Consider the following 13,606-nt stretch of genomic DNA (forward strand, 5'->3'; position numbering starts at 1 on the left):
CCCTCCGCAGCCCGCCCGGGAGCGGGGAACATTCCCCCGCCACACCGCGGACGGAGAACATTCTCCGCAGCCCGGCCCGAACCGGCCCGCCAGCTCCCGCCTCTCAGCAGGCCTCACCCCCGCTTCCGGAGGCGGCGTCCCGTCCACCCCGCCCCTCGGCCGGGCTCCCTCATCCCCCTCGGCGGTGCTTGGCGTCCTCCTCCTCCTCCTCGGCCGTCAGAGTTTCCGGGCGTGTTGGCGTGCGACGCTGTCGTGCCGACGGCCCGCTTTACGGCCGCGAGCACGGAGCGAGCCGGCGCCGGGGCCGCTCGGGCCGGCAAGCAGGGCGGGCGAGGGAAGTGGATGCCCGGCGGCGGCGGGGCGAGCGCGGCGTCTGGCCGGCTCCTCACCGCCGCTGAGCAGAGAGGGGCCCGCGAGGCGGCGGGGTCGGCGGCCCGCGGCGGCCCGGGGAGCTCCGGCGTCTGTCGAGGCCTCGGCTCGGGCGGCCCCGGTCCGGGCGGCCCGGGCGGCCCGGCGGGCAGGATGAGCCTGACGCCCAAGGAGCTGTCGAGCCTGCTGAGCATCATCTCGGAGGAGGCGGGCGGCGGCAGCACGTTCGAGGGCTTGTCCACCGCCTTCCACCACTACTTCAGCAAGGCCGACCACTTCCGTCTGGGCTCGGTGCTGGTGATGCTGCTGCAGCAGCCCGACCTGCTGCCCAGCGCGGCGCAGCGGCTCACGGCGCTCTACCTGCTCTGGGAGATGTACCGCACCGAGCCGCTCGCCGCCAACCCCTTCGCCGCCAGCTTCGCGCATCTGCTCAACCCCGCGCCGCCCGCCCGCGGCGGCCAGGAGCCCGACCGCCCGCCGCTCTCAGGTACCGGCCCGGGGATGGCGAGGGGCCTGCTGCAGCTCGCGTCCCTCCCCCGGGGCTCAGGCCAGGGCCCGCCGCGAGGCTGGGTCGGCGTGCCAGCCTCTAGTCCGTAACTGCAAGTCGGTGTGCAGCTGGTGGCTGGAAATGCACGCGAGACGAGCCTTGAAGGACTCAGGCAGTCGCCTCCCTCGGTTGGTTAGGTGCCCCTGGATTCTGGGCTGGGAGCGCAGTGAACGGTCTCGGTTTTGTTGAGATCAGATGCGTGCCGGTGGAGTAGATGGCGAGGAGGCGGTTTTTTTTTTTTTTTTTTTTTTTAAGCTCAAGCGAGAGGTTTCTGTGAGTTTGCCCTGGCACAGAGAGGGTGAGCATGAATAATAACAGGACTTAACTGGGAGCAGCGTAGTACTGGAGGCAGGTGTTTGGGGCCGGTGAATATCTTGGTCTCTTAGTCCCTCGCTGGATTGTTTCAATACCCAAGAGGGTGCCTGTGGATCCCAAGTCTTGGTTAACTGCACTGCCTTTACCCTAACAAGGCAGCTGTGTTGTCCAGGGCGGATGCCCTTGAGATCCTGGTACTTAGGCCCCCCTGTGGACAGCAGGCTTCAAATTCAGGAACCCTGATACGGGATATGGGTACTGCAGCCTACTGCATGCTGAGCGCCTGCCTCTTGGTGGGTGTGATTTTAAATGGAAGAATCAGGCTTGAGAGAAGGGGTTTGCAAAGTAAGCTACATATTAGATTCCAGAGCCTGCAGCCTGGTGGGGGCACAGGACCAGCAGCGTGGGGAGGGCTTGTTCTCCGCCAGGGGCCTGTGGAGCCACGGAGATTCTTAGGGTATGCTGTGCATGCTGAATGCGAACCAGGGGTTGGGGTGCCGGGGAGCGGTGGCGCTAAGGACTGGGGCCCTCAGAGAAGCTGGGTGCCTTGTGCCTGGATGGGAGGGCCCAGGAGGGTGTGCAGCCTCGTCTCTGGGGCTTCCTGCTCCAGCACAAAGCAGGTGGGGCAGGCCCAGAGGGCCGAGCTGTGAGCCAGTGGGGAAGGAGCTGAAGGAATGCTTTGTGAAAGTTGACCAGAGCCTGGCATAGGTGAGGTTGGTGAGCCAGTGGAGGTGGGACACAAGGGGAGGGATGTATAGTGGGTGGGCGTGTGCTAGCTGTACTGCGCGTTGAAGCCAGGTGTGCACAGGCGTGATTGCGTTGTTATTCATTGCTTCTTGTGTCAGAAGAGGCGTAAACGCATTCAGAGTGCTGTAGTAGTATGCTGGTTCTGCCTTGTTTGAAACATGTGAGACAATGAAATTCTTAATAGTTAACAGGACCCTTGGCTGACTGTCACAGGTCATAGAATTTTTTCAGTGACATTTAATCACACAGGTCGTCAGTGTATTTCAATTTGGCTAGTTGAAACTGGTGACTTGTTCTTTAGAAATCTGAAAGTTTGAGTTAATACTAATTGTATTAGATGCACGTGAATTTCTGAAAGTAGCCACTGGAAAAAGTGTCCTATATTTCTGTTGACAGGATTTTTACCTCCCATAACTCCACCAGAAAAGTTCTTCCTCTCCCAGCTGATGCTGGCACCACCCAGGGAACTCTTCAAGAAGACCCCTCGGCAGATTGCCCTGATGGACGTCGGCAACATGGGCCAGTCCGTGGACATCAGCGGCCTTCAGCTGGCCCTGGCTGGTAGGGGAAGCGGCCAGCTGGGCCTCTTTTCTGGTTACTTTCATGGAAAGAAGTAGTTCAGGTGCTGGATGCTATAGGGCGTATAAGTTCATTTTTGAGTTTTCACTTCTAGTTTTAGAGGATAATACAGGCTAAAGTTTCGTTTTTATAAGAGTGCTGTGATTGAAGATTGACTATTGATAAGGTGTCAGTATTACTCAAAACGTCTACAGATCGAGTGACATTCCAATTAAAATACTAGCAGCATTTGTGTAGAAACAGAAAAATTTGAAGGAATTTCTAAAGCTGGCTCATTCCTCCCAAAAAAAAAAAAAAAATTGAACGGCAGTTTTTCTTGAGGCACGTGTTTGTTTTTAAAGATCTATTTATTTTTATTGCTAAGGCAGATTGATAGAACAGGTAGAAAGATCTTCCATCTGCTAGTTCACTGCCCAAATGACTGCAATGGCCAGATCTGAGCCAATCTGAAACCACAAGCCAGGAGCCTCTTCCAGGTCTCCCGTTGCAGGTGCAGGGTCCCAAGGCTTTGGGCCGTCCTTCGCTGCTTTCTCAGGCTACAAGCAGGGAGCTGGAGGGCAAGTGGAGCAGCCAGGATACAAACTGGCACCTATAAGGGATCCTGGTGCTTGTAGGGCAAGGATTTAGAGACTGAGACATTGTGCTGGGCCCAGAGGCATGCTTAAGGGGTTACAACGAGGTGAACCTGAAGCACTGGCATCCCAGGTTAAGAATGGAAAGTCTTCAGGGCCTAGAGGCTCCAGTGATCTCCCGACACTGTGCCTGGCTGCTCCCTGTCCCCGTCACTGACCTGACTGTGATAATCACTCTGGGTTCGATTGATCACCTTCCCTCCTGACCAGGCCTGTGTTCCACTTTAGGTATCATATGCATGTTGACTCTTTCAGCCCTTCCTTCTACTGAGGAGTGTTTGAGCTAGGAATCTGTTGACTCTTCATTGTTGAAGTATTTTTATGCAATAGTATACGGATTCTATTAGCATGCTGTTGTTGAAGGATGTAATATAGCTGGAGCATTCCAGGAGACACCCATTTTCTTCTAGTTGGGGTAATACGCATGAGCCAACTGTACTATTCCATCTTTTTGCTATAATAACAAAATCCATGATACGTCTTACAAAGGAAGCAAAGTTCAGCTAGCTCATGGTTTTGAAAGCTCACTGCACACGCGTGGCACAGGGTCTAATGAAGACCACCCAGTGGAAGGTGGGGTAATGTAGAAGATCACATTTTTTTTTTAAAGATTCATTTCTCTTTAGTGGAAGGGCAGATTCACAGTGAGGAAATAGAGAAAGATCTTCCATCGCTGGTTCACTCTCTAAGTGGCCACAACAGCCAGAGCTGAGCTGATCTGAAGCCAGCATCCAAGAGCTTCCTCCAAGTCTGCCATGTGGATGCAGAGTCCCAAGGCTTTGGGCTGTCCTTTGCTACTTTCCCAGGCCACAAGCAGAGAGCGGGATAAGATGTAGAGAGCTGGGGCATGAACTGGCATCCTTAGGGGATCCCGGTGCATGCAAGGCAAGGATTTAGCCACTAGACCATTGTGCCAGGCCTGTGGCTCACATTTTGAGTGGAAAGCCAGGGAGGGCAGGAAGAGCTGGGCCTGCTGCTTTGATAATAACCCTGCCTACAGGGTGCTGGGGGTTAGGATCCCACATCTCCAGTGACCCAAGCACCTGCTTAGAGGTCCTGGGGACTAAGATTCTCACACCTTGGTGGGGGTACCAAATCCAGACTACAGTACATGGTAATGTCACGTTGTTTCCCAAAGTTTTGCTGTGCCATTTTTTCACTCCCAGTAGTGGCTAGTATATCTTCTACATTTGCTGAATTCTTGTAAGCTTGGGTCAGTCTGGAGGGATTATGTAGTATGGTGGACCTTAATGGAATTGTCCTTGGTTTTTAAATGGATTAAATGTCATCAAATGTATGTTAGCCACTTAAGTTTCCTTGTAAAATAGCTATTAATTTGTTTTCTGTGTCTTTTTTTCTTTCTTCACGTTGTCCTCAGTTTTAAAACTTGTCTTTTAACCCGTTGCAGAACGTCAGTCTGAACTGCCGACGCAGAGCAAAGCCAGCTTCCCTAGCATTCTCAGTGACCCAGACCCGGATTCCTCCAATTCTGGATTTGACAGCTCAGTTGCCTCGCAGATCACGGAAGCTTTAGTCAGTGGGCCGAAACCCCCGATCGAAAGTAGGTGCACACATATATTCATTCCCTGTTCCATCAGCACTAAGACCTTGCTTTTTGAGGTGCCTTGTACTCAGCTGCTACTGGAACTGGAATTTAACAGGAGAGTCCCTGAGCATAGTGTCTGTAACAGTAGCAATAGAAATGCTCAATGAAAGTTCGCTGCTGCTTTAAAAAATTATACCTGTTATTATTTATCCATCATGAAGACGCTTGAAGATTTAAATTCTGTCAGACTCTGATGAGTCTTTGTAGATTTTAAAAATATATATATATTTATTTGTTTTTACTGGAAAGTCAAATTTACAGAGAGAAGGATCAACAGAAAGAAATAACTTCATCTGCTGGTTCATTCCCCAAGTGGCTGCAACCAGAGCTGAGCTGATCTGAAGCCAGGAGTCAGGAGCTTCCTCCAGGTCCTAAGGCTTTGAGCCGTCCTCTGCTGCTTTCTCAGGCTACAAGCAGGCAGCTGATGGAAAGTGGAGCAGCCAGGATATGAACCGGCCACCTGTATGGGATCCTGGTACATGCAAGGCGAGCATTTAGCCACTAGGCTACTGTGCCAGCCCTTGTGGCTTAATTTTAAATTTTGTATTTTTTTTAGTAATCTTCTCACTGTTATATCCAACTCCACTTTAAAACTTGATTGATCTTACAACTCTTCATTTAATTCAGAGAAAGCACCCTGAGTTGAAGTGTGGCTGCGTCTTTTGGTTTCAAGGGTTCTGTGGTCTGAAGAAGACAGTGCTTTCTGTGGAGGCTATAAGAACTTGCTGTCCACGTGTTCATGCTCCATGGATTTGAAATTCATGCTGTGGTTTTTTTATATCATGACATTAGGTCTTTCATAAGTGGTTTAATAGTTGGCAAGTGCATTTGAAGGAATTGTTTACTGAGGTGGGGAACCTTTTTTTCTGTCCAGGGTTGTGTGGGTATTTATAACATCATTTGTGAGCTATGGCCTCCTATAGATGTATTGAATTTTTTTTTTTTATTCATTCTTCAGGATTTATCCCAAATGTCCTTTCATTCATTGATTTACTTAATCTATATCTGACAAATATTGTCTTACATGTCAAGCACATGGAATTTTTAAAAATAATACTGTTTACTCATTCTGTTTATATAAGGTGATCAAATTTCGTGTGTTTTACAACATAGATTCAGGAACAGTGACACACTCCCCTCTACCCTCCCTGCTATGTGCATTCCCCACCCATCCTCCTCCTCCCTTATCTGATGTATTGAATTTGAAGTCCTGTCTGTGGTTGTTTTGGCAGGCCCACGTGGGCATGAGATAGCAGGTGGGACACCTCCCAGGTAGCGGGTAGGCTAGACAACCCTGATTTAATACGCTGCTAGGCACAGCTTTGAAGTGCACGGCCCCCAGGAAGATGTGAGCGGCACACTATTGATGGTGACTGACTTTGGCCCTACAGCAGGCATCGCTGCCACCTTGGTGCTGCTGCCACCTCGGTGCTGCTGCCACCTCGGCGCTGCTTCCCGTGAAGTGTTCAGAACTGTGGCTGTGTCCCTGAGGGACACAGCCATGCCAGAGTCTATTCTCAAACATGGTGGCTCTGATGAGCTAGCAGGGTGGGATTGATACTGATTGGGAAGTCTTGGCCAGCACCTGTTTTAGTGGACTTACTACTTAGAGATCAATCTTACAAAACAGTTTAAGGATTCAGTTTCTTCATTTTAGTGTTGTGCTTTTACTGTTTTTCATGAATTCCTAAATTCACAAGTACCCTGTTCAGTTTCACAAATCTCACCCGAAAATGTCCAAACTCAACTACGCTTTGGTATATCATTGAATCTCCACCCATAGTGCTTGCTTCAGCAGCACATATATGAATCTTCCTCATCAGTTTTCCCTGTAAAGTTTTCAGATGTGAGGGAAAAACCAGTACAATTCCTGGTCATCTTTACACAAAACAATAGTAACTTAAAGAGTAAGTGAGGACAAGTCATATTTCCTTTCCCATCAAAAAACTTACCTGTGATGTCAGTGTTTCATTCTGAATTGCAATGAGAGAATGTAAAAACAAGTTCTTTATGTTTGGAGAGCATGGCCATGTTCTGACAGCTTTTAATGCAAGTGGATCCCAGGGCTTGGCAGTAAAGAGCCCAAATGCCACTCTGCTTACAGGCCACTTCCGGCCGGAGTTTATTCGCCCGCCGCCTCCACTGCACATCTGTGAGGATGAACTGGCCTGGCTCAACCCCACGGAGCCAGACCACACGGTTCAGTGGGATAAGTCCATGTGCGTGAAGAACAGCACCGGTGTGGAGATCAAGCGGGTCATGGCCAAAGCCTTCAAAAGTCCCTTGTCTTCCGCCCAACAGACACAGGTATGTTTACTGCAAATGTCTTGTGTGCGCCACCCTGAATCCACTGTTTTTCATAAAGGGATGAATGAGCGGCTGCCATCCGGGTGAGGTAGCAATAGGGCAAGGGAAAGGTTCCCTTGGCCCCTGAATCTTCGTGCAGTGTGTTTCCCTTTGAACATTCTGCTCTGATGAAATGGGCATTAAATCTGGCAAGCACTAAATATTTCACCTTTTGTTAACAATCAGTTTTGTTCTTTGCTAAGAGATCTAGAAGTTTTGCCTTCCTTTTTGGCATCCCACTGCTACCACATGCCAGCCAGGCCCCTTCCACACAAGGCTGTGGCGGGCGGACAGCCTGCCGGGGCTGAGTGCCATTACCATCTTACAGGGACAGTGGGGGCAGGGAGGATGAGCTAGCTGCATCCTGTAGAGCTCGTGGAGGAGCTGAAGCTAAAGACAGCCCTGGCTGTGAGTGGGAGCATGCTACTGCAGGTGGCATCTCTGCCAGGCTCATCGCCAAGTGTTATTTTCAGAATCAGGTAATGAACAGCGGTTTGTTCACTTGTGGTCCAGTGTGGAATGGAGAGGTAGGCTGGCAAAGAAACACAGCAAGTTTTAAAGACGATGCACTTTTTTGGTGGGAAGGAAAGTTTGAACGAGAGTGTGGGTGTTGTGTCTGGGCCTGGTTGCCTCTTTGCCCAGCCTCGAGGGTGGGCTGGCACTGTGCTTGCTGATGTCAGTCCTCTGGTGTCAGCGCTTCTGGGGAGAACTAACTAGTAATTAAGATTAGTTTTGGTAATAGCAGATGACAAACATTTAAAAATCTTTGAGTTTAAAAAATATGGTTACAAGCATTCAATATTGAACCTGGTTCATGTCCTCTGGGGTGGAGGGAGGGCAACCATTGGGAGATTCAGTATCACATTTCACATAGAAATTTGAAATATGCAACTTGAGTATCATGGATTTGAGGGATGAGATTTGTATAATATAGATTTTTTTTATAGTTTTTTTGAGGGGGAGGATATAAAATGAAGTGTTTGCTTTTGTATGCAGGGAAGAATTGTCAAGTTTGACTCAAGTTCTCTTAAAATTTGGTTTTGTTTAGCTCCTTGGTGAATTGGAGAAAGACCCCAAACTGGTTTATCATATTGGCCTCACTCCAGCCAAGCTTCCTGACCTAGTGGAAAACAACCCTTTAGTGGCCATAGAAATGCTGCTGAAACTGATGCAGTCCAGCCAGATCACCGAGTATTTCTCTGTCCTTGTCAACATGGACATGTCCCTACACTCGATGGAAGTTGTGAATCGGTAAGTTTCCATGTCTGATGCAACATGTGAGGACATGCAGACCCAGATGGAGTAGGAGTGACTCTGCTTTCAGCCCAAAATAACCCTCTGAGGAAATGGTCTTGGTTGGAGCGTTCCCCTGCATGTGAATTTAGCATTCACTGGGAAGAGCTCAGGGCAGAATTTCAAACACATTTCATGTTACTAGAAATTTAAAGAAGACTTAACTGCTGAAATCTCCCCAAGCATAGTTGTATCTGGATTATTCCTGCACGGTGACAGATAATTTAGTTCTTAAGGACTGACAGCTAAATCATGGGCTAGGGTAAGAGACTTCCGAGGGAAACAACGCTGACATACTCTGCAGTTTCCACATTTTATATTACTTTCTTTACAAATTATTTTAAGCAACTGTTTAGTTAGATGGGCTGGAAGGATTAGTTTGGGAGCTTGTAGGATGGCCATGGGTCAAGGTCTGCCCCATAGTCCTGATTTGGGTCTTGTGTTCACCCTGTTTTGAGTGAATTTTATGGTACTTGTATTATATGGGGAAATGAGTGCCAGGCAGCCAAACTTGTGTTCAAATCCTGGGACTCACTTCTCATCCACTAGCAGCAGTTGTCTTACACTGACTCTTAACCCAAGAATAACTATTACCTTGTGTTAGTTTGAGCCTGTCTTCTCCCTCTTATCTTGGAATTTCAAGGACAGGCCCTGTTTTTTGTTTCCCCTATTACATATCATAATTAGTCCTAAGGGTGAAACAAACCTCAGGTGGCTGCAGTAACTCACTGCAGTGTTTCCCTGGCACCCCAGTTCCTTAGTGCCTCATGAAGATAACCCTGAAAAAGGCAATATATGTTATCTGGGGAATGCGTTCTTTGTTGTTAGCCTAGCAGCTTTGCAGTACCAGGCCTATTTAATGTGAGCCAGTCTGTCCAAACTGAACTGGCAAAGAAATGTTACCCCGACATATTTAATCCTTTGCTTAAAACATTCCATGTAGTCCTTTGAAAAATACGGACCTTGGCTTTCAAGACACTAAACTTGAATTCTTTAACATCCCAGCCACTTTTCTGCTGTGTTCCTGAATATGCCGTGCTTATGACCAAATCTGAACCTTTATGCCAGACTTCCCTGGTTGCCAGGATTGCCCCTTCCTCCTTAGGTTCCAGTCAGGTGTCCTTCCATGACTTTGCCCAAAAAGGTCCGTTGGTGTTTGGGTCTATGTTGTACTGCTAACACCGTGGGTTTATGGTTTCTCTGACACAGTGCCTCTTACAGCACTGACTTAAATGACTGGAACTGGGGAGGTAACGGACCTTGACACCTGACTCAGTCAAGAATCCCGAGGGACATGATGCTCAAAACAAGAGTGCTGTATTACATACAGACTAGAGGGGTCCCAGTGAACGAGTGAGGGCTGCTGTTAGGTTACCCTATACTTAGATGAATGAACCTAAGAAATTAGGTTATCTGTCACAGGATCATTAACTGGCCAAAGGAAGTTTGGTTTAACTGGAATAAACTGTTTTCTCTTATGAAACAGACTGACTACAGCTGTTGATCTACCTCCAGAATTCATTCACCTTTATATATCTAACTGCATCTCTACTTGTGAACAAATCAAGGATAAGTACATGCAGGTGGGTAATAGAAACTTCTGTCCATTTCCTAAGTACCTGCTAGGAAATTGGTCACACTGAAACTTTTTTCTTTTCCAGAACCGTTTGGTCCGTCTGGTGTGCGTCTTTCTCCAGTCCTTGATCCGTAACAAAATTATTAACGTGCAGGACTTGTTCATAGAAGTGCAGGCATTCTGTATTGAATTCAGTAGGATACGGGAAGCTGCTGGCCTTTTCCGGTTGCTGAAAACACTGGATACTGGGGAAGCGCCATCGGAGACCAAAATGTCTAAGTGATACCTCAGCCAAGCCACCCCATTCGTCGTCACCGCCTTGCTTAGAAGCATTGGCCGCATGCATCCAGACAACATTCTGTCTACTTCAACCACGTTTGGTTTTCCTGGATGACTTTTCCTGTAGGTGAATATTTGTAAGAACTTGGAAAAAATGTTTTTAAGAATCCTCCTGGCTATCCACAGGAAAAAGTTATCCATCTACCAAAGTTATTACAAAATAGATTTTTGTTTTGCACTGCAGAGTAAGTGCTTGTTTTGGCTTAGAAAGGCAAGCTGCAGACTTGATCGGGAGTCGTTTTCCTGAGGCGAATAGAAGTTTGCTTCTCGTACCTACCTACGCATGGGAGCTTTTCACTTCTCACTGAACACAAGCCGAACCAAGGACGTGCTTGTAGCTATCGCTTCATTATGGGGACCTAACAGACAACAGGACAAATGCATTTCTGGAGTCACACAAACACCTGGACTCTGACCCCCGTTTTTGGCCTGAAGCAGCCGGCAGTTCCCTATTGTTTTTCTTGAGATGTTCTCTTACTTGTAAGAAAGCCATTTTTGTTTGAAGGGCCAGTCACCACTAAGACCCACTGTACACTGAGTGGGATCTGTACCTTCCTAGCATAAACTGGGCTGTGTGATCTGAAAAGCCAGTGCAGGGGGGACTGTATGAGCTGTTATCCTTCATGTGACTGTGGACAACAGTGCCTTCCATTAAAGTTTTTTAAATCAGCTGTGTTTTCTGATGTGTTTTTTCCTCTAAGAATTCATGAAATACTCCTTTTACCAAGAAGATATTTCCAAAGCCAGTTTATAGGAAAAAGATCAACAGGAATTATCCTCTAATCCAACAATTGGCAAGAGTTAAGAGGAAAACATAATGGTTTAAGAAAATTACAATCTTAAAACACTAAAGAACAGTATGTCTAAGTTTGTAACCAATTGTTTTATTCTTATGAAAGTGTTTACTTGGAGGAAGCAACGATCCAAACCTAGAATACCTTCATACAGTTAAAGAGATGTAAAAAATAATTCTGTCAGTACCTTATGCATCACTACTCTGCATGTCGGAATTTGGAATTCTACCAGAGTGACAGTTTCATTGATGGCTGGACATAACCCCACTCTGATTATCTGTGGTAATATAACAGTCTGTAACCACCACAGCATTTTCTCCTTAAGCACATCATGGCCAATTCAAATGGAGGCCATTTTGAACAGGGATGGTGCCAACAGAACTATGAAATGATGGCATAAGTAAGGCTGTCTTTGTAATGTGAGCTAGAACAAAGAGCAGTCTCGTGTGGGCCTGGAAGCACAGGTGGCCAGGATGCAGACTTGTGCTTGGGCCTGGAAGCTCAGATCCTAGCAGGCACAGCCTCGGGTGGGCCTGAGTCAAGAAAGATCACAGTATTCATGCTGAATTAGAAAACCAAACAAAGATTTAAAAGTTTTTTATTGGAAAAGCAGATTTACAGAGAGGAGAGACAAAGATCTTTCATCTGCTGGTTCACTCCCCAAGTAGCTGTCAATGGCCAGAGCTGCAACAGAAGGAACTATGACCCTGGGTTCAATAACTACAATCAATTATGTGTTATGAGTGTAGACCTTGAGTTCTCAGGATTTCCCAGTTCTAACTTCAAGCTTTAATATCTTCAAATCACCTGTTAAAAGAAGATAGCTATAAGTTATATCTTCGGGCAGAAATTTCAAGAGGAAAGGTTCTGTTCTTATATCTAAGTCCATTATTCATTTAAGCAACTTTTAAAAAATGGTATCAGGCAATTTCAGAGCATATATTCATTCACACCTAATTTTGTAGCTTACTATTATTGTGTAATTTTTACGATTCACACTCCCAAGAAATGAATCCTCTCTTTAAATGCAATTTTCTGAGATCTTTTACACTAAAAGCTCTGGAAAATAAGTGGACAGGAAGAACTCTTTACATATTAAGAGTCTAGGATCTTGCATCTAATCTAGTAAAACATTTTGCTCACCTTACATCAATGGCAGAAAAGCGGAGATCTCCAACCCTCTGGTTCACTCCCTGAACGCTTATTTAGGACAGATAAGGCTAAGCTATTGCAGGGAACACTTGGGCATCACAGGATGTGGACTTAGCAGATCTGGACTTGAACACAGGCACTGTGCTAAGAGCCGCAGGTGTGCCGAGTGGCATGTGAACCCTGTGCCCGTCCCTATCTTTTGATGCAGCCACGAGTGTTTTAACACATCTCCCAGCATGCTCCAACAGAATGGGTGTAGAGCTGGCCACAGTAATTGCAGGCAGCCCACAGAAGCACCTGGGTTGCTAGGTTTATTCATAACATGAGCACAACTCACTGGAAAGGATTCACTTTTCTCTATTATTGTCAATACTTAACTATTTTCAGGGCAAATTCATAAGTTTGATACTTGTTGCAGACAGGGGTCAAGTGTAGCTGTCTGGCTCACAGTGATACTATGGACATTCAACTTTTAAAACAAGCAGTGCTGACATTTTTGAACACTAAATGGTGACAAGTACTTTAAAGCTTTACTAGCTGGGAAAGGCGTAGGTGTCTTCAAATTAATTGGTTGTTGCATCATAGCAGCACATGAAACACCACAGAACTAGCTTTGAGTCAAACCAACATCCTGTGCTGCACTAAGTTGCAAAGTAGGGCTTATGCTGGGCTATGGAATCTAGTTTTAACCAAAATGTAATTCAATACTAGCCAGGAACACATGTTTAATCTTGGCTTTCACTGAGCAAATGCATTTTAATGTAAAGAGAGACTGCTGCCTAGTGAAGTGACCTTTCTGGGGAATTGTACTCTTGAAGGTCTGCTATTCTACAGTCTTAACAGCTTCCGATTAGGTGAGCACATCTCAAGGAACACAGGTGCTTACTACATGTTCAAGCCCCAGTGTTTTCAAAGGGTCACAGTTACCTTTTTAGACTTATTTTCACTTCAAACACACATTTACAGCGAGGCAGACACAGAATGATCTTCCTTCCATTGGTTGGCTCATTCCCCAGATGGCTGCAATGGACAGAGCTGAGCTGATCCAAAGCTAGGAGCCAGGAGCTTCCTCCAGGTGCAGGGTCTCAAAGCTTTGCGCCATCCTCTACTGCCTTCCCAGGCCACAGGCAGGGAGCTGGATGGGAAGTGGAGCAGCTGAGACACAAATCAGTGTCTACATGGGATGATTTGCTTGCAGGTGAAGAATTAACTTATTGAGCCTCAGCACTGGCCCCAACATTTTCTTAAATACAGTTCTGTGGTAGGTGTCTGGCTAAGCTGTTTAAGACATCCTTGCCCCCCACCACCTCT

The 13,606-nt window shown here is 47.0% G+C and overlaps 2 protein-coding genes across 2 annotated transcripts in view; one reads left to right on the top strand and one right to left on the bottom strand.

Annotated features, from left to right (window-relative positions):
* Positions 1-214: 214 nt before the first annotated feature.
* CNOT11 (CCR4-NOT transcription complex subunit 11) lies at positions 215-11,018 on the top strand. The gene is made up of 7 exons (XM_040993816.1): positions 215-856; positions 2,375-2,539; positions 4,598-4,750; positions 6,900-7,102; positions 8,190-8,392; positions 9,921-10,017; positions 10,096-11,018. The coding sequence occupies exons 1-7, from the start codon at positions 343-345 to the stop codon at positions 10,291-10,293; spliced, it is 1,533 nt and encodes a 510-aa protein (XP_040849750.1). The 5' UTR covers positions 215-342; the 3' UTR covers positions 10,294-11,018.
* Positions 11,019-11,699: 681 nt separating this feature from the next.
* Positions 11,700-13,606, bottom strand: part of RNF149 (ring finger protein 149) — a 31,034-nt gene continuing 29,127 nt past the window's right edge. The window contains exon 7 of the mRNA XM_040993817.1: positions 11,700-11,950. Within this exon, the coding sequence (XP_040849751.1) occupies positions 11,904-11,950 (47 nt within the window). The 3' untranslated portion in view covers positions 11,700-11,903. The remainder of the gene's footprint in view (positions 11,951-13,606) is intronic.

The sequence above is a fragment of the Ochotona curzoniae genome, unplaced genomic scaffold, assembly GCF_017591425.1.
Source record: "Ochotona curzoniae isolate NIBS_2020 unplaced genomic scaffold, NIBS_Ocur_1.0 contig_883, whole genome shotgun sequence".
In the NCBI taxonomy this organism is placed as follows: domain Eukaryota; kingdom Metazoa; phylum Chordata; class Mammalia; order Lagomorpha; family Ochotonidae; genus Ochotona; species Ochotona curzoniae.